Below are 22,797 nucleotides of genomic sequence, written 5' to 3' on the forward strand. Positions count from 1 at the left end.
AATGACATGCCTCTTTTAAAATTCAGCATGTGGTCTGTCTGTCTGTCTTTGTGTTACCTATTGGAAAATTAACAGACAACAGATTTGAAGATTTTAAGACTGATTAAATAATAACAAATAAATAAAGTACAATGAAGGAAATGTAATAATGGGGTGTGTAATACAGAACTAGTACTCACCTCAAAATTAGCTGTTAGAAATATACTTATTTTTATGCAGGGTTCACATGTTCTATTTGAACATGTGAAAACTGTTCAAATAGAACAGGAAACTGATCCAGATGATAATGACAAGTTTAGGTTTCCAAGGGAAGATTCATGAGCAGGAATTTATCTACACTAAAATTCCTCTGTCTTGCATACTTTTCTATATTATTTTGGATTCACAGACTTTAGTACTGCTGTTAAGAGTAAATCATTTTTAAGTTAGGACAGACGAAACAGGCTGAACATGGGATCATTTATCATGCCTTGTTGCTTTTGCACATGTTTTTCATTTGCCCACAGACGTTTAGTCTTGCTTCAGTAGTGAATACCTACATGTTAGAAGATGCTTTGCTACATTATTTTGATTTACAACAGTATTTTTACTGTTGTAAAACAAAACAAAACAAAAAAAACTCCATAGCTTCTATACATTCATTCTTTCTCTACCTGTCAACTGCTACTGTGGGTCATTGCCGCCTACAGTAGCTCTCAGGGCACAAAGAGACAGAAGGCTGGACAGAGTGAAGCTGTTTTTCATTTGCTCAAAGAGGTTTAGTGTCGTTTAAGTAGTGAATACAGAAACTGCATGTGAAATGGTGCTTTGCTGCATTTTTGTATTTGTCTACAGTAAAAACCTCTAAAAGTTCTTTCTGTTTCTCAGCATGTTAAGCCAGGAGTACACTGTACGAGTTTTTGCCCTTTTCGGGCCGATTCTTCAGTCGTAAGAGAATTTTTTGGATCAGGCCGAGTTTCAGCTTGATCGTGTGTCCTGCGTCGTGTAGTATACAGGGGGTAACGAGGGGTTATTAGCCTCTCACAACCACCACCCGACCAGGAATCGGACGGTCGGATGAAAATCAAAAATGTTTGAAATTCAGTCGGCCCTTGTGAGCGATCGTGAGCGCATCCTGCTGTTGAAGCGAGCTACGGACCGATTTCCCCCGACCTCACGCACTGCGCATACGTAAACAAGGAAATTCTTCTTTGTCTTTTCAAACGAAAACATAGGAGTGGAGAGAAGCATGGCGGCGGTACGTGTGACATGGAGTCATATTACGGAGGAGCAACTCGTAGGATTGCCATGCAGCGCATTTCGTTCTAGTGAGCCTCAATTTAACAGTGAGCATCGACACTTCCGCCTTTTTCTTCTTCTACTGTTGACGTTTGAGGGGCATCCACATCTCATCTCAGCGCGCTGAGTAGGAGAGGTGAGCAGGAGGTGGGACAGAGGGGAGCTGCCTCCCTGACTGTTTGAGAAACTGGAGAAACCGCTGAAACAGAAATTAAAAAGGGTTCAAACTACGACACAAACAAGGTCCAAAAAGTGAGGATGTTGTGTTGATTGATCATGAAAACAATGAACGGCCGTCTTCCATTCATCAACTCACTACTATGTTCGGTGCCCCCCTGAGCACTAGGTGCCTACGCGCAGTGCCCATGGGCGGAGCTCCGGCACTGGACACTGGACCAGAAAACTGCTCTTTCAGATGCAATATTCTCAGCAAGACCATTTGATGCAAACTGTTGCCTGTCTTTGGAGGTAACACAATGCAACCAGTCACTCGTTTGTAGCAATCAGTCTGCTTGGCAGAGTGATTTCAGCTGGAGTCTTTCCCACCTTCACCTCTGCTGATCATGTTAAGCTGAAATTAGCTGCTCATTTTGTCCCAGACCAGTAATGCAGAGAAAATGTTTCCTTATTCATAAATGAATACTCACATCTGGGCAACAGCAGGAGGAAGGAACTCCTGAACTAAAACAGTTTTTGGAAACAAATGTCCCTCTGCTTTACACTAGATGATGACTTTTAACAAGCCACAACACAGTCTTTCTTATTATAGTGAGTTCCTACCTGGACTCTCATGTCGGTGTCAGTGAGGACCATATAGAACTCATCGTATGTCATCTCAAACTCCTTCCTCAGCTCTGTGATCAGGTCTTGGTTCACCAGGTCCTCCTGACGAAGACCCTTCATTGGTTTGTCATTCTCTGCAGAAAGACACAACAGATTCCGTGAGGTTTTTAAATTTATTTCACATATTAAGCCTTTTAAACCAGGTACACAGAGCACGTCAAAGGTATGTGCTCCCCTTTAACTCTCTCATGCTGTAGCCCCTTTCTTTGTTGTAATTATATTGGTATTTTACGTGAAACGTTCAAAAGGGGGATCAGTGTGATGGGGGGGGGGGGGCAGACATATTATGCACCACACGCTTCAGATTGCTCTTTGTGAAAAACAATTTGAAAACCTTGTATCAATTTCAGTACACTGCAGAATTATTCTCTACCTTGTGTTGCTATATCACACAGAATGATAGCTAAATATATAGATGTTATTGGTCGTAATATGACAAACTGTGAAAAGGTTCAGGGGGTGAGGATATTTCTGGAAAGCACGATAACTCAGTTTACAGTCGAATTATGTATAACGGCTTGGCAATTAGAGCGGTACAAAGACGTTACTGGTTTTCCAGTGCTAAAAAAATGTTAGCTTGATAGCAAGACAGGCCTCTGGGAACAGAGAGATGGGAGGCTGCACTGTAAATCACCAACAAACTCCACAAAGAGCTGCTTTTATTCTCTGGCATCTGGCTGGATCCAGTGAGGAGGACTGCAGCTGGCGCTTGTACAGGCCTGAGAAGTAAAAGCCTTTAATCAGCCCTCCATCCCAGATGCGCGCATGAGACAGAGACCACAGGACAGTGTATTTTGGTGACTGGCTAAGCCACACTCTGTTGGGTAGTGTGCAATCATAGCAGCAGAGTCCAACAGAAATCCTCACTCTGTCGACCGAAGTGCAGAAGAAACACACCATGAAATCAAACTCAAAGGTGTCTGGCGTAACACCCAAAGAACAGACTTATATATATATATATATATATATATATATATATATATATATATATATATATATATATATATGTCTTATATGTTTTGCCACACTCAGGGGTCATGTCTTTGTCCTCTCAGAGGTCATTACATTACCACGACTTACATCCTAGTGTTTATTCGGAAATTTTAAAAACACTGCAACATTAGAAAGCACATTTTCTTCCCAAACAAAGGTTTGTCCCTATAATAATAATAATAATAATAATAATAATAATAATAATAATAATAATAATAATACATGCTATTTAGAATGCACTTTACATTTCAAAGGAATCTCAGAGTGCTACAGAGCAGAGGGCTAAAAACAATCCCCGGGATATTACAAAAATTAAAAACAGCATTTTATAATCACCATTGACAGTATAACACAAATAAAATCATAATGAAGTTTCTAAAAGGCTTATAAAGTCTTAGAAAGCTACATAAACAGATGTAGGTCTTGAGATGAATCCAAAACCACACACCGGACCTCCGGCTAAGCTGAATCATTGGTGGGGGCGCTCGGTGACATATCTCAGCCCTTTTTCCAGCATTCCATCTGGATTAAACCTCACTGACACGGGAAGAGGCAGACTCCAAAAGTGGCTTTGCTTGTCATGAATCAAAGACAAACTGACCAACTCTAAAGGGTTTGAGACCAGATAACATGTCTGAAAAGTGCCTGGGGGTTGCCAAGCACAAGTGACACAGCACGTCCCGTAAAAACAGCCTTAATTATTTTTCTACCTCAAAGCAAAGTGTGAGGAACTTTAAAAAAAGATTTCCACAGCTTTAAGTGAGTGCTGCTGTCAGGATTTCTCACATGGGAAGCTTTTTTATTCACTCCACAGAAGTGTCACGTTCCCCAGGTGTTTTTTTTTTATGTTCCTGGGATTGTGCGTCTTTTACTTTCCTAATTTTTTTATGAATTAGTAGATTATATTAGTTCAGTGTATCTTCTTTCTTTAAGATCTCTGCTTCCCTGTTTTCTCGTCATCAATCTTCCCCTTCACCTAATCAGTAAAAAGTGCTAACGTGTGTTATTTATTTATTTACAGCAGGCTGTTCTATTTCTGGACTCAGAGGGTTGTTAGAGAACATTAGAGAACAAACAGCATCGCGTAGATCCAGGAACCCAGCATACGGGTCAGGAAGGAATTTGTGGCAACGTTTAAAGCAGGGCTAGGTTATAAAACAATATCTCAAGCTTTGACCTTTTCACAGAGGTCGAATCTATCAATTATCTGAGCATTAAAAGAGAATGGCCCAACTGCACACATATCAAGTCATGGTTATCCAGAAAAGCACATCAGATGCTCACTCTAACTTTGGAGGAGATGCAGAGATCCAGAGCTCATGTGGGAGAATTTGATAACAGGACAGGTTTTAGCCATGCATTCCATCAGAGATCTTCAGTTCACACCTTCTTGAGTATTTCTCTCATGTCCCGAGGGAAGTGGATGGAGAGGATGTAACAGGACTGGACCATGTTTAAGACCTCCATTGTAGATGCAGCATCCAGGAGCTGTGGCCTGACAGTTGATGGCAACCAGAGGACCCACTGGTGGGCACCAATGGTAATGGAAGCAGTCAAGCTGAGACTTAGCTCTTCTAAGTCTGGTAGGGCAAGGAGCTCTGTCATCTGGGGGAAGCTAGAAGTAGAGCTTCCCTGTATCGAAGGAAGTCATTTGAGGTAGTTTGGACACTATAATATTTCCTAAGCACCTCCTTTTAGTGGTTTTCTGGGTAAGTCCTACTGGGAGGCCACCCCAGGGAAGAACCCAGAACTCACTGGAGGGCCTTGGGATCCCCTAGAATGAGCTGGAGGATGGATGCTGGGGAGAGGGATGCTTCCCTCCTGGACCTGTAGCCCACATGACCCAATCTCATATAAACGGAAGACAATGGATTGATGGATGGACTCCACAAATCTAGGCTAAATGGAAGAGTGGGGAAAAGAATAAAAAAAAATAAAAAATTCTGTTTGAGATTTTCAAAAATCCTTGAAGGTGTCTTAAAGGTATAGTGGGCAATCATCTTTCGGCTTCGACTTATCTATTGGTTGTCCCACATGCCAATCACTGTGACGTGCTCACGTAATGCCAATGTACGCGCTCGTTCCTTTCTATTTTCCTCTTACTGACTGCGCACTTCTAGTATTTATGCATCCAGTGAACTTTGGTTTTAGCCGTGAATTGTAGCTCCGCTGCTCTCATCCTATATTACACGCAAGACGCAAACTATCTACAAATTTATGAGAAGAAGAGGAATGCCTCAGAAGAAATACATAAGACCAGAGTGTATTTGGGAGATACTTTCACAAGTGTCAAGTCAAGTGCTGGTACGCACAGGTGTTCCATCAGAGATCATGCTGTTTGAACGTGTGTTTATAAAACGATTCTTGTTTTTCTTGGCCAGAATCTTGAATCCACTTTTTCCAACAAAAAAAAGAAACGTGATCATGAAGCATTGTGATCGTCAGGCTACAGGATTGTTTTCCGTTTTGTTCAGTCTATACTTAGAAGATCGGATGCATCTGACCCTGACACAGTTTTACATAAATATGTATGTTGGTGACTATTTTCTTCAAATGCTTAAATAATAAACTTCTTTCAAATTTTGACAGACTGCATTCGGTCTAAAAGATGTTGTTTACTGGAGAGCAAAAACTACAGCTTTGACACATTTTCTGAGTGAAAGAAATGACCCTATTGATATTGCAGTTAAAAACATCATCCCACGGTGGTGGCAGCGTTATGCTTTGGGCTTGCTTAATAGTAATGCAACCAGATTGTGTTTTTTCTTTAACAATCAAGAATGTTTACACTGGCAAAGTGGTACATCTGTTTGTGTTACTTAACAGACATGATCCCTGTTTCAAAATGGAGTAAAAAAACCAAAACGTGTATTATACATCAACTGGCGATTTCATATTGACGTCAAAAGGTAATGTGGGCATCCTTGGCTGTTTGTCCCATCAACTCAAGGATATGCTCCAGGTGTCGTTAACTTTAATCACAATGACAATCTAAATTAGAAGAGCTCACCTATCTGATAGTGGTCGATTTTCATGGTGGAGTTGGTCAGGGAGCCAAAGATGGTGATGATGGAAACTTTCCTGATGGCCATCTCACACACGGACTCTAGGTACTCGTCCTTCTGCTGAACATACATTCTGTTCTCCTCACTGGGTGACGTAATCAGCTGGAGGAAGGGAGGAACCGATAGAGGTTAGGGCATCATGGACATGCCAAAAAACACAGACAGAGAGCGGCAGAGGTGATGTTTACATTAACCTGCAAGAAGTGGTAGGGAAACTTTTTCCCACCCTGCTCATAGTTATGCTACGATAAGGAATCTCTACTGGCTACAAAACAGAGACATTTAGTCTGTCAGCACTCAGCTGTGCAGGCTGGGCTGAAACAGGAGCTTTAATGTGGTGCGTTGCACATTGCTTTAGAGTTTCTGTGAGGACTTGGATTATCAGAAATCCAAAAGAGCCAATGATTTAATCCCTGAGTACCCAAAGGTGCTTCCTGCTCTTCTTACTATTAAAAATAGGCATGTTGACCAGATGGTGGGACCATTCTAGTTCTCCAAGCATTCTGTTTGTAAAAAAGCAAACTCCCTCTGGTGTGAGCTGCCCTTCATTTCAGATCCCCTCCTCCTACTCTACATTACTAACAACTCAGTGACGGAGAGGGATCTAAGGGTCGGCTCCCAAAACACTAACCAAAACTACAAAAGCCAGTCAAAACTGGAAGTCAGGAAGTTTTGTAAAGCATTTCCTTTTGTTCTGCCTGACTCTGCACTGCGTCTTCATCACTGTGTCTGTTATTTGATCACAAGTTGAGTAGAACAGCTGAATAACGCAGATCTTTTTATTTACTAGTTTAGACTAGTTTAGATGTAAACTTCTATTCCTCACTGTATTAACACTATAAAATGTCAACCCTAACTTTAAAGCTATAGTTGGTAATCCTGTTCAGTAATACTTTTTGTTATACTGGGTATAATCACCTTCCATCCTGAAAGTAGTTAATATATTATGTATTCACAAAGAGGAGGTTTAAAAATAGTTCTCTGTGGGAGCAGCAGGCCTGTAAAAACAATAACCAATCTCTGTCGTTCGGTCCAAAGGGCATTGATTTGTCAGAGTTGTGTTCCTGCTTTCACCCATAGACGTTATATAAACCCCCTCTATATATCGAGTTCTGGGGGTTATCACCTCATCTATTGGTTCTCCCACGTACCAATGATTCTGGCGCGCCCACGAAACGCCAGTGCCCGTGCTCTTTCCTTCCTAGTTTCCGCTTGCTGGCTGTGCACGCTCTCTTCTAGTGTTTATGTATCCGGTTAGCTTAGCCTTGTAACTCCACTGCTCTCTCTGTATACTTTGAACTTGGCTGAGAGTCGCAAGAAACAAACCGCGTTCATTTTTATGAGAAGAAGAGGAAGGCCTCAGTAGAAAGAAATAAGACCAGAGTGGATTTGGGAGATTTTTTTCACGTGATCCCCCTAAGGAGCCGAAGAGCAGGTAAGACGGTCCTGAGCATGTGCAGTTATTAAAAATGGGACTTGGGGAAACTTCCAGAAAAATCACCAACTCTACCTGTAATGCCAACCAGATTAAGTGCTTGATTAAGTGTATTTTTTTAAGAACTCTGGTCCAAAGATGACAAATTCTGTCTTGTCAGAATTTAAAAGTAGAAAATGTAAAGTCATCCAAGTTTTGATGTCATCAAGACATGCCTGTAGTTCAAATATGTGTTTGGATTCATCAGGATTTACTGATAAATATAGCTGTGTCATCAGTATAACAGTGGAAATTAATCCCATGCTGTCTGATAATTTTACCAATCAGAAGCATATATATATATATATATATATATTAGGGCTGGGCAACGATTAAAATATTTAATCGCGATTAATCGCCCTGATTAATCGCGATTAATCGCGATTAATCGCATTGTATTTACAAACTCCAAGAATGAATTCAAAAGTAGTGTAAAGAGCACTTTTATTTTAATGTTCTGCTGCCATATGAACAAAAGTGTTGTAACATTTGTAGCACTTATTTTATACTGGATATTTTCAACCCATCTATTGAATTTAGTGCACTAGTTGATCTTTTCTTCATAAGAGAACAGCAAGCACTACAGCCAAAATATGGCCTTTTTTGACCTGCTGTATATTAGCCAGTCCCTAAGCTTGATGTATCATGAAACTGTTGACCTTTTGGGTTTTGTGGTTTTTATTTTATTATTACAATTAAATAATAATAATAATAATAATAATAATAATAATAATAATAATAATAATGTTATGTTCAGTGTTTTTTCGCTAATCCACCTCTTATATATTTCAATCCTTATGTAATTTTGTCTGTGTTGTGTGCACCTGCCTGTTGCTTTAATCCTATAAATGTCCCCGTCGTGGGATAAAAAAAGTATTAACTAATGTTATCTTATCTTAAATAACACTTTTTAATATATGTACTGGGTTCTTTCAAGGTCTTAATTACATGTTATGTGTGGGCTCCAGTAACATCCATCCATCCATCCATCCATCCATCCATCCATCCATCCATCCATCCATCCACTGATCTACCTGGATGTTCCCTGGAGGACTGAAACGCCTCAGTCAGAGACGTCTGTGGGTCTGTCGGGGCAGTGAGAGAAGTTTCGTCTCCTCTCTCTGTTTCTGGGGCTCGACGTTTTCATGTTTTTTCACGTGCTTAGATAAATTTGTTGTGTTTCCACTAAAATGAACCGGCTTTTTACAAAACATACAGCTTGATTTCATTTACGGTATTAAAATAAAGCCAAACGGTGCTACTTCCTCTGTTCATGTTTTTTTGCTGCTGCGGTCTCTCTCAGCTGTTTGTGTATTAAGTTTGTGTGAGAGCTGAGTGAGCGGGCCAGGCTGAGCCTGCGTGCTGATTGGCTGGCGCCGCTGAGCCATGTACGAGAGGGGAGGGGGAGCGCGCTGCAGTCAGCGCGCGTGCTGACTGACACTGACTGAAAGCATGTGAGCAACATGCGTTAATGCGCGATAAAATAAATATCGCCGTTAATAGTCTAATGAATTAACGCGAAATTAACGCGTTAACTTGCCCAGCCCTAATATATATATATATATATATATATATATATATATATAGCAAAGAGAATTGGCCCCAGGACTGAACCCTGTGATACTCCACTTGTGACCATGAAGTTTAAATATTTATTATTACATATTATTCTAGAATTTCGTCGCTCAGGGTTGCAGCATGTTGAAGTAGCTCTGTAACTTTAATTGAGATTTATTGAATTTTTTTTCAACATTTCATTCCTGCTTTTCTTGGACAAAGTTGGTCTTTTTTTGAACAACCGTTTCTTTTTGTATTAGATGCTGTGTAGCATGCGTCATTTGAAAAACTGAACATGCTTGCCATCTCTAGCTTTAACTGCAATACTATTTTGTCCAGTTTCACTGCCTGTTCTGTTTCAAATAACTCTAGGATGGGAATATTACTAGCACTTTCAAGTTTGCCTGAAAAATATCAAGCATTAGTGAGCAGTAGGTGATTTTACTAAAAGCTAATGCCTCATTAATAACCCTGAGATGTGAAGTGGGAGCAGAATCTACTGCTGTGAAAAAGTTCCCCTCTTACAGTTTGGCTTATGGTTTTGCTCTTTTCTCACACTTAAAGCATTTTTCAAATAATTAATGGGAAAAAAATCTATGCAACCCAAACCGATCCGATGTGAAAATATATTTCCTGACCTTGTTATCTCTGATTAACCAACCAGGCATGAAAACTGCTTAACCTGTTGGATCAAGAAATTCTTAAATACACGTAGAATCTGTCTCTTAACGTCAAGTAGGTTAAAAGATCTCAAAAAGCAACACATATTGCCCCAAGGTAAAGAAATCCAAGAACAGATGAGAAACAGTTATTGACATCTATTGGTTTAAAAACATACAAAGCCATTTCTAGGGCTTTTGGACCTCAATCCACAGTGAGTCATTATCCACAAATGGAGAAACATGGTATGGTGGTGAACCTTCACAGGGGTGGTTGTCCTACCAAAAGTACTCCATCATCTTCATCAATGAGGTCACAAAAGAACCCAGAACAACACATGAATTACTACATGCCCCGTATCCCTCAATGTGGGTATATGTGTGTTGGTGTACAGCGAGACATCCCGCAGCCGTTGATCCATTTGTGTCTGCTTAGGGCAGGGAACCAAGAGAAACCACAGTGACGTGGCCATTCTAACTGCCCCACCAGCTTCAGTCGTTAAGCATTTCCATGGGTGGTAGACACTAGGGCTGGACGATATAGAAAAAAAAGCATAAAAAGCATATAACTAAAATAGAAATCACATTGATTGATATCGTTATCTATAATTTTATGCTGTCGCTTCATTGCCTATTTTAGATTAAAAAAAATACTGAATTCAAACTCAACCATAAATTCAACTAACTTTTTAGAAAACTGCAAGTTTTTAAAAAAGAAAAAGAACACATGGTCTTTGATTGTGATTGGTTGGGTGGATGTAGTGACTCTAGTATTAACCTATAGGCTAGAATGCAAAAGTAACGAAAACTGTTCTATTGAACTTTTTATTGACCCATTTTTTTCTATCGCACCACACGTCTATGGATTGATATATATTGTTATTGAATTATCATCCAGGAGTGAATGCTGCTTGTTGGGACTTTGAAGCAATAAACTGGTTCCCTTATATAGGAAATTTTTGACCAATCTGTATAATATGATTGATTTTGACTTTGTAAAGTGCCTGGAGATGACATGTTTCATGAATTGGCGCTTTATAAATAAAATTGAATTGAATTGAATTGAATTGAATACCCAAACCTCGAATGCCTAACACCACCAACAAATCTCCCAAATCCACTCTGGTCTTATTTCTTTCTACCGAGGTGTTCCTCTTCTTCTCATAAACTTGTACCTGGTTTCCTTCTTGCGAGTATACGGTGAGAGCAGCGGAGCTACAATGAATAGCTAACACCAAAGCTATCCAAAGCTAACTAGATACATAAACACTAGAAGTGCGCATGTGCAGCCAGCAAGAAGAAACTAACAAGGAAGTTAGTTGAAGATGGTGGGGCACTAACACTGACGTTACATAAGGGTGTCAGAATGAGTGACATATGAGACAACCAATCAATAAGATGATACCCCCGGAAGTGTCCCGGAGGGACAGAGGGGAGTGTGAGCAGAACCAAAACTCCGACCAATCTCTGCCATTTGGTCCAAATGACAGGATTGCTCAGAGTTTTTACCGGCCTGAAGCTTTCACAGAGTTTAAAATTTTAAACCCATTTTTTCTGAATACATAATGTATTAACCAGTCAGGATGGAAGAACTATTTCACCCAGTATAAAGGAAAGTGTTTCTGAACAGGATTACCAACTATAGCTTTAATCACTAATCAGGCCAATTTTCACTGATTTAGAAAGCTTTTTTTCCTTTAATAAATTAAACTGTTAAAGGAGCGTAGCACAAGTTCCAGGATTTTTTCAGACATCTGCCCCCTCTGGCGACAAGTTAAAATGACACTGGTTTTGTGCATGTGCATGGGAGAAGAGGGAAAGTGTCTGCTGCTGAGACTGCACAGGTCTTCTGTTTAGAGGCATGACTGATGTCTTCTGAGGTAAGAAGGTTATAAATATTGAAGTTAACCCATGTTCTCTTGCTAATACATTGATTACTCAGGAGACTCAAAAAAGTAGCCAGGTAAATGAGAGAGCACAGCACGTTACAACCACACACATGCCTAGAGGATTCCCTCTCTCATGAGAAAATCACTCTCTCGCTATTGCATGTAGACCAAATATTTGCTGTTTCTTGTTGATAGTTAGGAAATCATACAAATGATCAACCACACCAGGCTACTAGATATTATGTCTTAATGTTTATAGGAGTAATGATGGCGAACTGCTTGTTGCTTCTGGCTGTTTTTTGTATTAATTGATGACAAGTTACCCAATATGCTGAGCTTTATTTAATGCTGCGTGTTCCTGTCTTTGGCCACCAAATAACCCAGTAAACAAACTGCAGTTTTTGACAGTGAGGCGTTGGATCTATTTGTTGTGGAAAGAGATTGTTGTTTGGTTACTGTATAATCAGTTTTCATATTCTGCACAAAAATGAAATCTGCTTTCATCCAACTATCCTGGGTGAGTCAGTTGAAAACACAACATACAACTAAATTGACTTTCATTAACGAAGTGTTAGATGCACAAATTTAAAAGGGTGGATTGCGCCGCTCTGCTGTCGTGGACTCCAGACTTCAGGCCCCAATTACCCATAAGTAATGAGGGCCATAATACAGATTTTAAATGGAGTGTTGCGGGGAGAGGAGAGTGTGTGGATGGAGGGGGAAGGCGTGTGGGGGTGCGTTTGACATGTTTTCCAAATATGGTATTAGGTGCATATCATTACCGTACCCAACGCTTTCACTGATGAAGGGCATTTGGCCTGACAAAACAACAAGATGACGTTATTTTTTTTAATGAAATTCTTTGGATAATTTATATATGTAGCAATTTCAACTACAGCAAATAGTTTATGCAGTGATGTTATGACACCTTTAAAGCAGTACTAAGTAACTTTCAAGTGGCACTCCCCCCTACAGAACCCTTTGAAAATAGCACTGTCGTAAACACTGACTATCCTCAATGTGTGCCCCCCACCCTACAGCTTCAGTGTGCTGTCACTCTCAAAGCAGCTGCAAGACGCATGGCACGACGAAATGTTTGAAGAGGTGGGAAATATTGTACATTGTCTTTAGTGTTGCTTTAAATCACCTGCTAAATTGTAGGAACTTGGGCGCACACTTTAAATCTTGCTTTGGAAATGGTACAGCAGGATAACAGGAAGCTTCTGCTCGTTCCCAAAACCTCAGCGCTATTGAAAAGTTGTGATGAAAACAACCAGATTGATTGAATTTTACCAATTCTGCCATGCATGGAGGTCCTGCAAATTTAACAAAGTATTAGTTGAGTTATGTATATATTTGATCCTGTATGTGTAGTATATACCCCATGAAGATTAGAGAAAACCCACAAAAAATTTAAAGGCGCCTCTATTAAAAGGAGTCTGGGAAGTTGTACGTTTTTTTTCCACCCTGGATGAAAGAACAGCTCAGTTAAATGCTTCAAAGCTCAAAACTCAAAGAGCTTTCATGTCCGTGGTTAACAGATGTAAGCCTCTGTATGCAAATGTATTAGAGATACCGTCCTCAGCCTTCGCTTATTGACTGAACTGAAGTAGGGCTATGAATGGTTATTCCATCCAATTGTGGAAATTTATTTAAGCTTTTTCTTTTGACAAACCAGATAACAGAATTGAGGAACTGATTAAACTGTAATAAACAATTTGATGAATCAAATAGACCAGCAGCAAAGGGGTGGAAATGGTGCATTTATGGCAGCAATTTGTAGATGGACACAAATTAGTTGTTAGAGCACCATCTACGTGAAATATTCCCCCCCCCTTGTTGAAGCAGAGGTAATGTGCTCTTATTAAATGTAAATGTAAATGTTGTCATGCTCTCACCAGCAGCCGCCTCCTGTTCTCAAAGTAGTCCAGAAAAGAGGCCAGGGAGCCCTTGGGAGGAGGCGTTGGCTTCTTTGTGGGTTTTGGGTAGTCCTGTTTTTCTGGGTACTTTGTCAGCTTCTTTCCATTTTTCTTTCCTCCGATCTTCACTTCTTTCCCAGGTTTTCCTCCTCTCCTGTCAGCTTTCTTGAAATTCTTGTCACTCTTTTTCCTCTTCTTATCATGCTTACTTTTGACTTTTTTTGTTGGACTGACATCTGGGACAGATTCCATCTCCTCCGGATCTCTCGAAGTTGGCTGGCTGGGTTCATTGTTGTCCTCATAGGCTTTAGTTGATACCTGCATACAGAATTATATTCTGTCATTCAAGTAGAGATTACCCATGATATAAGGCTGCTCAGACTTTGAGCAAACACATGTCCTGTAGTGAACAACATTGGCTGGGACTATTCCCTGCACAAAGTAAAGAACTAAGCAACCACAGAACCTTGATCTGAGTGCTTGAGCATGATTCAGAAGTACACTGGGATGTATTTATTCACAGTAGCTTCACATTAGCTTAATGGTCTGAATATATGTTTTTTGGCCACCCAGAGATGACATGCAAAGACCCCAGGCTGGGATTTAAACCCAGGACCCTATTGCTGCAAGGCAGCAGTGCTACTAACTGCACCACTTGGCAGCCCTTGCTTTGACAAACAACAATTTTCTGTATTCTGCTACTCTTAGTCTACTGTATGGAAATATTGCTATCTGATTCCATTAACTACTGTCTACCACCAATATGTCACTTAGTTACTTGGTCTCTCTTACTCTCTGGACATTCTTGGTCTGTTTGAACTGTGCCAAAAAGGGATTTGAACCAAAATAACTAAAAACAAGGTGTGTCACAAAGTTTTCAAAAATCAAATACATGAGTTTAAAGCATTTTTGGCAATTTTTTTTAGCATTTTTCTTTGTCTCCATAATTCAAGGAGATTGTTGAATACAAAGAAAAACTGTGATGCAGTGCTTTAAGTGCCTGGATAAATGGAAATGACAGAGTTGTAACCCATGAGTAAAAAATGTGGGTAAAACATGACATGAAATCTTTATCACGTCGGTTAATTGTCGTAGAATTACCTTTTCTGCCTCATTCTTCTTCTTGCTGGACTTGGCCTTCGTGGGTTTGTGGGAAACAGGCAACCGCTTGTGGCTATGTGAATCTCTGCTGTCCTTGTCAGTGTGGTTGTCTCCAGCCGGAGTGGTTTTAGCCGGGTACCTCTCTCTGTGGTTCTCATAGTAAGGATCCGCTGTAGTTCTGCTAGCTGGGAGCCAAGGTGCTGTGGGTGGGCCTCTTGTGGGTCTCTGGGTTGTGGTGGTGGTTCTCTGGGTTGTAGTGGTGGTGGGTTTGGTGGTTGTTGTAGTTCTGGTTGTGGTTGTTGTAGCTTTGGTTGTGGTGGTAGTGGTAGTAGTAGGTCTCGTTGTAGTAGTAGTTGTGGTTGTTGTTGGTGTAGTTGTTGTTGTGGGCCGTATAGTTGTTGTGGTGGTTGTAGCAGCTGTTGTTGAGGCCTGTGTAGGCTTTCTAGGGAACTTCTTTATTGGTTTTCTCTCAACAGCTGGATCAGGAGGTATTCAAAACATCAACAGAGAAAAAGGTCAACTTTCAAGAGGTAATGTGAGACTAATTTAAAGGACTAGACCAGTCAAATTACAAAATCTGAACAAATCTGAAAGAGTCTTTGCTACATTGTTTAAAATCTCGGCTTTTATCTAAGATTTACAAAGATTTCTAACTACGCTTGTGAATGATGACAATTGTGCTGGAGGCATGTGACTATACCTCAAACCTCATCACAGATAAAACAGCTGAAATTAGTTTTAGGTTCGAAATTATGATATTATTATTATGGAGGGTATTATGGAGGACTAGCTTGACAGTGGTGCTTCTGAAATAATAGGGCTTGATGTTATTTTTGCCATATGAGGTTCATAGGTAGTTAAAAGTAGTATGCCATCTATCTATCTATCTATCTATATATATATATATATATATATATATATATATATATATATATATATATATATATGTGTGTGTGTGTGTGTGTGTGTGTGTGTGTGTGTGTGTGTGTGTGTGTGTGTGTGTGTGTAATACATGTTACATGGGATTGTGGGTAATCTTCAGAACAACAATTTTAATGCATTAAAACAGAAAACCCTAAAACGTAAATTTCTGACCCATTTTGTTGGGATGGGGGTGCCTAAACATTTTTTTTCTCCTACTAAGGGGGGCGCAACAGAAAACATTTAAACCACTGCTTTAGAGATATATGAACCCCTGGCATTTGCTTAAAACAAATCAAACGTTTTGTTTTCTCTAGTTGAGCAGCTGACAAACTGTCCGGAGAGAGATAAACAGATACTGCCACAAATGCACTGGGTTATTGCATCTGCAGCTTAGCAATAACTGAGCTGATGGCATCATATGCTGTGTCAGCAACAGTCGCCTGCCTGTCTCTAGAAGTTAGCTGAAGAGGCGACTGGAGAGACCAAACCGGAACAAGGCCGCAGGTGCGGATGGGGTCAGCCTTGGAGTCCCAACGGACTGTGCAGAGCAGCTTTGTAGGATTCTGCAGCACCCTTTAACCTTAGGCTGACCAGGAGCAGGCTCCAGTGCTGTGGAAGGCTTCTTGTCTTGTACTGGTTGCAAGAAAAACTCAGCCATCAGTCGTCAGTGACTATAGACCTTTTGCTCTGACTTTCCACATCATGAAGGTCCTAAAGTGATGCCTGTTGATCTACCTGAGTAAGCAAGCAAGCCACTATCAGAATCCCTTGCAGCTTGCCTATAGCCCTGGTTCAACAGAACATTTAACACAATTCATTCTGATTCGTGTTACAAGAGAATGAAAGGTTGTGTGTCTGACCAGGTGGTTAGCAGTGCTCGGATGACTCTGCAGTCATTGGGGATAACAGATATGAACAAGAAACTAGTTTGAATGACCACTAAATGGTGATATGAAGGAGTCTCTTCCTGATGCTTTTATTTTGGTATTTCCCTTAGTATAAAAGAAGCCTCTATTTTGACATATTTCCTGTAAACTATATGTGCTCCTACTTAAAGCTACCTTTGATGACTGTGTATCAAAAGAGAGGGAATTTGCATGAAGGTCAGGCTCTTTACAGCTGCACAGACTTATGCTTAAATTATTATGTGCCTGGCTGAAAATGGGAACATTTGTTGTTGAATATGTTTCAATGTTATTGACGTGATGTTATAAGATAATTAATGCTGTGTTACATACAGTGCGCTTTGCATTATGCTAAAAATAGCTTCCTACCTGACGTTGTGTATAAATAGCACCAGCTCACAGATGAAAGAAAACTGTTTCAGGGATTGTTTTGCCTTTTGTTTACCAGACTATACTGTCATGGTTCAGTTTTGGCCTGGCTGTCTTCCCCTGTTATTTTCCAGCACCTCCTCCTCTCACACAGCTCGGCCTCCACTCCTTCAGCAATCAGTCACACCTGTTAGGCACCAATCAATATGTACTCACTCCACCTGCCAGCCTCTCTACATAAACCTCTCTCAGTCGTCTCTTCCCTGCCGGTTCATCATCAGTCTCCACTCACTCCACCTCTGTCAACCATGTAAGCTCTCTGCTTTGTTGTTGGATCTCCTGCTACCCCTGTGGTCCAAGTAAGCTCTCTGTTAGCTGCTGGATCTCCTGCTACCCCAGTGCTCCAAGTAAGCTCTCTGCTTTGTTGTTGGATCTCCTGCTACCCCTGTGCTTCAAGTAAGCTCTCTGTTAGCTACTGGATCTCCTGCTACCCCTGTGCTCCAAGTAAGCTCTCTGTTAGCTGCTGGATCTCCTGCTACCCCAGTGCTCCAAGTAAGCTCTCTGCTTTGTTGTTGGATCTCCTGTTACCCCAGTGCTCCTAGTAAGCTCTCTGCTGTCATACTCGATCTCCTGCTACCTCTGTGCTCCAAGTACGGCAGCCCTTGCATTCTATGGACTCTCTCTCTGCTGCTCTCCTGGTCGTTCTGCAGCCCCACGTCCAAAGCACTCTCTCACTGCACCTCTGGTTCTACAACAGCCCTGCATCTCCAAGAACTCTCTCTGCTGCACCTCTGGATCTACGGCAGCCCTGCACCTCCTAGAACTCTCTTCGGTCCTCCATCTCCTGCTCCCATCTACATCTCCAGTTCCAGTCCGGTACAGCCTCTCTGGTTTCCTTCCTCCACAACTCATCCTTCATTCAATAAAACTCATTTAACGAAACTCAGTGTGTGGTTGTGTTCGGGTTCATCAGAACACAACGTGACATATACACATATAGAAAGTTTTGGGTAAATACTAATGCTTATCTTGCACAGCATTGAAGGTATATTTGTAATGTAAAACCTATTTCTTTGTTGTATCTGCTCCATAGAGTTGTTCTGAGAAGACTGACTGCTATCTGGAAAGGATCAAAGAGTCTTATTTGTGTTCAAGAAGGCCAAGCATAAATAAAGACCTCTCGATGCATTAGTACGCTTCTTCATTGTGTGGTTGTCTACAGGACATCCTTCCTGCCCAACGCCATCACCAACTACAACAACTCTGAAGAAACTTAGATGAGTTACAGCAACATAACATTTCCACTTGGGATCAACAAAACATTTCGTATTGAATTGCATTGAAGGCGCGGCCTCCCAACACCCATGGACATGCTCATGGAGACTTGACCCAAAGATGCTAATCTTTCAGGCAGCTTTAGAATTTTTTTACCTTCATTTGTTTTAAACATTTTAGTATTACTGACTATAGATATGGATATTTGCTGACGTATGAAAGCACACATTTTCCCAATTTGAATGGAATGTTCTCCTGTCTTTCCAACTGTAAAAAGGTGGCAGAGATGATTGAATCTCTGTGGGATGTTACGTTTATCCTCTATGGCAACTGGAAGCAGTGAATCGCAAATTACGGGTTAGCATAATATGCAAATTAAAACAATTTCTGAAGACGTTTTTTGATTAATCCCTGGTCGTTTAACTTTGAAGGCTAAAAAGTAAAAAAACAAAAAAACAAAAACAAAGCGTGACTCACCTGTGCGAGTGACATCCTCCACCTGACCCTCCACACCTGCTGCTTTACACTTCTGGACAAAGCCCTTCTGGCGTAGCTTCTCCATCTTTCTCATGGGCGACTGGTCAATGACCTCATACATGGCCTCCAGTCTGACGGGGTAGGGGTACTTCTCCTCCACCTGCAGCGTTTTCTTTAGCAGCACCATTCCAAACTTGCCTGCAGGTCAAAGGAAGGTGAGGGAAATGTGGGTGAAGGAAGAAAAAGAAGATCTGAAAAGTGTGGCAAGCATTTGCTTCAGCCTTTTTAACTCTGGTCACCATAACCCGGGGCTCACGCTGACTACGGTGCGGGTTACGGTCCCAATCCAGTTCCGGTTTGCTACAAAACCCGAATCCGGCTCCGCTGGCGAGAACAGAAGTTCACATGATCCTTTGTTTTATATAAAAAAAGAAACAGCTGGTTTTAATTTTCTAGGGGCAAAACTCGTTATCTGTGCACTTAAATATCCTATGTTATCTTCCCAAAAGCTCCTCTGTTTCCTCGTGTGTCTGTGTTGCCATTTTATTTACACTAGTGATGATAGCTAAGTTGGTGTGGTGATTTTATTCTGAAATTCACCAGAACTTTATCCAGCCTAGCGCCTGACATTTCCTGTTTGGCTCGTGAAATTCAGGAGCCTCATCCAGGGACCGCTGCGGCGTCCGGCCAAACGTCCTTCTTGGGGAATTTTTTGCAGCACTGCATGGCCTTGGTAACCGTACGTAACTGATGTGAGTGGAAACCTTGATTTTTAATGATTTTGGTTTATTGCGGCACCATATTCAATGTGAGACCATGATAAATCTCATCCACTACAACACAGTGCCCGCATAAACCACCTAATTAGTAAACAGAGTCAATCTTTGTTTATTTTGATCTCAGTATAAATCCAGCTGTTCTGAAAAGCATAGAAGGGTTTGTTAGACAACATTATTGATCAAACGCTATCATGAGGACCAAGAAAAACAGCAGACGGGTCAGGGAGCAAGTTGTGGGAAAGGTTGAAGCTAGGTTTGGTTGTAAAACAATATCACAAGTATTGGACATCTCTCTCAGTGACAGCATCGGGCTGTGGGAGTGTGCTTCATCGGGGAGAGGTAAACTGAACATAGATAATGGGAAGATGGATGCCGCTAAATTCAGGACTAACCTGGGAAAAATCTGTTAGACGACCTTCCAGCAGGGCAACAACCCTAAACAGTCAGGGCGATAATGAATGGTTTAGGTCAAATCATATTTCCATATCAGAATGGCCCAGTAACTGTCCAAACCAAAATTGAATTGAGAATCTGTGGCGAGGCTTGTGAATTGGTGTTTACAGATGCTCCCCATCCAATCTGACTAAATTATTTCCAAAGAAGAATGGGGTGAAAGATTCCCTCATTAGATGTGCAAAGCTGGAGACAGAGACATTTTCAGCTGAAGCTGTAGAAGGTATTTTACAGGGGGGCTAAATACAAAGGCATGGCACAATTTTAGATTTGGATCTTATAAAATTGCAAACCATGAATAATTTTTTGTTTCACTATCATGACCTAATTTGTATTGGCCTATCTTCCAACAAATCCGACGGAATATGGTTGTGACATGAAAATGTTAGAAAGTTCCAGGAATGCGTGGGTGCTTTTGTGTACAGTATCTGTGATCATGCTTTCACCCAAGCGGTTGCCTCACCCTTCTCCAGTTTGAGGAAGCTCATGAGCCTGGGGATGAGCGCTGTGTCCAGTGGCTCCTGCAGCACCTTCCCCTCAGAGGTGATCCTTCTCACCTTGCCCCCCATCTCCCCCTCCTGATGGAACATCACGATCTGGTGGACGTGTTTCTCGGCCAGCTCGCAGTACACGTCCGGTTTCAGGAGCGACATCATGAGCCGGTAGTACCCGTCGGACTCATGGGGCGCCGAGATCACCAGGACTCGGTTCTTCCCTGCGAAACTGGCCAGCAGGTTGGGTGACCCCGCGCTGTTTGGCATCCTGGAGATCCTGGCTCTTGCTCCAGGGCTGCCCTCATCTTGCAACACGTCCGACCGCTCCGGCAAGCCAATCTGTCCGGCGCCGCCTCTCCGAGCCAACACGCCCTGACCTCCCCCTCTCCTGCCCTTCAGTGCCCCTGTCCGGACGGGAACCGGGGTCCCTTCGTCAGATTGCACATTCGCCGCAGTGTTTGAGCTGTGCATGGTGATCGCAGATCCAAACCCCGGGCGCAAGCGCCCGACGAAGCCCGCCTTGTCCGTTGCGCGCAGCTGGGCACGTCCAGTTTTTGCGCGTCGGTGGAGTTGCACCCGCTTCAGATGAGTCTGTCTGTCGGCTTCGGTCCAGGTGAGCAGACAAATCAGAGCCAAACTCACACAAATAAACGCCCTCATTGTGGATCCGTCAAGTAAACCAACCCACCCGTAAAAAGAAAAAAGATCCAGCGGTGGAGCTTCGGCGCTGTCCTGCTGTTCCTTCACAACATTTGTTGCCTATTAAGTCCAGATGAAGACAGACGGGGGAGGACGCACAGTTGTTCAGCAGGATTGCTCTCAGAGCATGCCCTCCGCTTCTGTACCTCACAAAAACAGGCTGTGCGTCAAGTTAAACCCACAAACTCATCGCAGAAACACTTCGGCTCCCGCAGATAACAGGATAAGCTCCAACACTCAATAATTCACACGCATGGAGGAATTCGATCGTGTTGGGTCGCTTTAACGACATCGATTAAACTTCTCATCGGTCCTATTTCCAGATAGAGAAGCTTCCGGATGAATGAAAGGAAGAATTCCCGTCCAAGGCTCGCAGAGACTGCACAGGAAAAATCGGCTCTGCCTCTTTCCAGGGCCCCCTTTGGCAAATGAGAGCCTTTTGGAGCCTTGTCCACACAAACCTCAGCCTCCGGACTCTTGGCGACGCAACGTCACGTCAGGAGGAGCTGCCCCGGGACGATCAGCTGCCAGTTCACTCTGCAAACACTCCTTTCTTCCCCTGCAGATATAAAACATTGTAACATATTATCCCGAAGTATCTATCTATCTATCTATCTATCTATCTATCTATCTATCTATCTATCTATCTATCTATCTATGCTCGATCTATCTATCGATCTATCGCTCTATCTATCTATCTATCTATCTATCTATCTATCTATCTATCTATCTATCGTGGCTTGCCAAAGCATTGAACCTTTCTACATTTTGTCACATTATAACCACAGGCATAAATATATTTTATTGAAATTTTATGGAAAGACCAACACCAAGTGATAGATACAGTTTGTGAAGTAGAATGAAAATTATACATTGCTTTTGAATTAAAAAAAATCTGAAAATGGCATTGTGCAAAAGTATTCAGTCCCCCTGAGTCAATACTGTGTGGAGACACCTTTTGCTGCAGTTCCAGCTGAAAGTCTTTTAGGGTTTGTCTCTATCAGCTTTGCCCATCTAGTGACATTTTTGCTCATTCTTTGCAAAACAGTTCAGTCAGATTAGACGGAGAGCGTTTGTGAACAGCAGTTTTCAGATCTTGCCACAGATTATTTATTGGGTTTAGGTCTGGACTTTGACTGGACCATTCTGACGCATGAAAATATTTGGTTTTTAAATCGTTCCATTGTGGCCCTGGCTTTATATCCTGATGGAAGGTGAACCTCCACCCCAGTCTCAAGCCTTTTGCAGACTCCAGCAGGTTTTCTCCCCGTATTCGGCTCCATCCCATCCTCCCTGTCCCTGCTGAAGAGAGGCACCTCCAGACCATGATGCTGCCACCACCATGTCTGACTGTGGGGACGGTGTGTTCAGGAGGGATGTGCAGTGTTATTTCTCCACCACACAGCGTTTAGCATTTTTGTCTCGTCTGACCAAAGCACCTTCTTCCACGTATGCTGGGTCCCCAACATGGCTTCTGGCCAACTGCAAACAGGACTTCTTTTGGTTTTCTTTTAACAATGGCGTTATCCTTTCCACTTTTCCATAAAGACCACATTGTGCAGTGGATGACTAAAAGTTGTCCTGTGGACAGATTCCCCCACCTGAGCTGTGGATCTCTGCAGTTCCTCCAGAGTCACCATGGGC

The 22,797-nt window shown here is 41.9% G+C and overlaps 1 protein-coding gene across 1 annotated transcript in view; it reads right to left on the reverse strand.

Moving 5' to 3' along the window:
* ccdc80 (coiled-coil domain containing 80) overlaps window positions 1-21,323 on the reverse strand; it is a 39,075-nt gene extending 17,752 nt beyond the window's left edge. The window contains exons 1-6 of the mRNA XM_021323491.2: window positions 20,424-21,323; window positions 18,729-18,926; window positions 14,779-15,254; window positions 13,657-13,995; window positions 6,125-6,281; window positions 2,059-2,195 (exon numbers count right to left, since the gene is read on the reverse strand). Of these exons, the coding sequence (XP_021179166.2) occupies window positions 2,059-2,195; window positions 6,125-6,281; window positions 13,657-13,995; window positions 14,779-15,254; window positions 18,729-18,926; window positions 20,424-21,114 (1,998 nt within the window). The 5' untranslated portion in view covers window positions 21,115-21,323. The remainder of the gene's footprint in view (window positions 1-2,058; window positions 2,196-6,124; window positions 6,282-13,656; window positions 13,996-14,778; window positions 15,255-18,728; window positions 18,927-20,423) is intronic.
* Window positions 21,324-22,797: the final 1,474 nt, after the last annotated feature.

This window comes from Fundulus heteroclitus, chromosome 7, assembly GCF_011125445.2.
Source record: "Fundulus heteroclitus isolate FHET01 chromosome 7, MU-UCD_Fhet_4.1, whole genome shotgun sequence".
In the NCBI taxonomy this organism is placed as follows: domain Eukaryota; kingdom Metazoa; phylum Chordata; class Actinopteri; order Cyprinodontiformes; family Fundulidae; genus Fundulus; species Fundulus heteroclitus.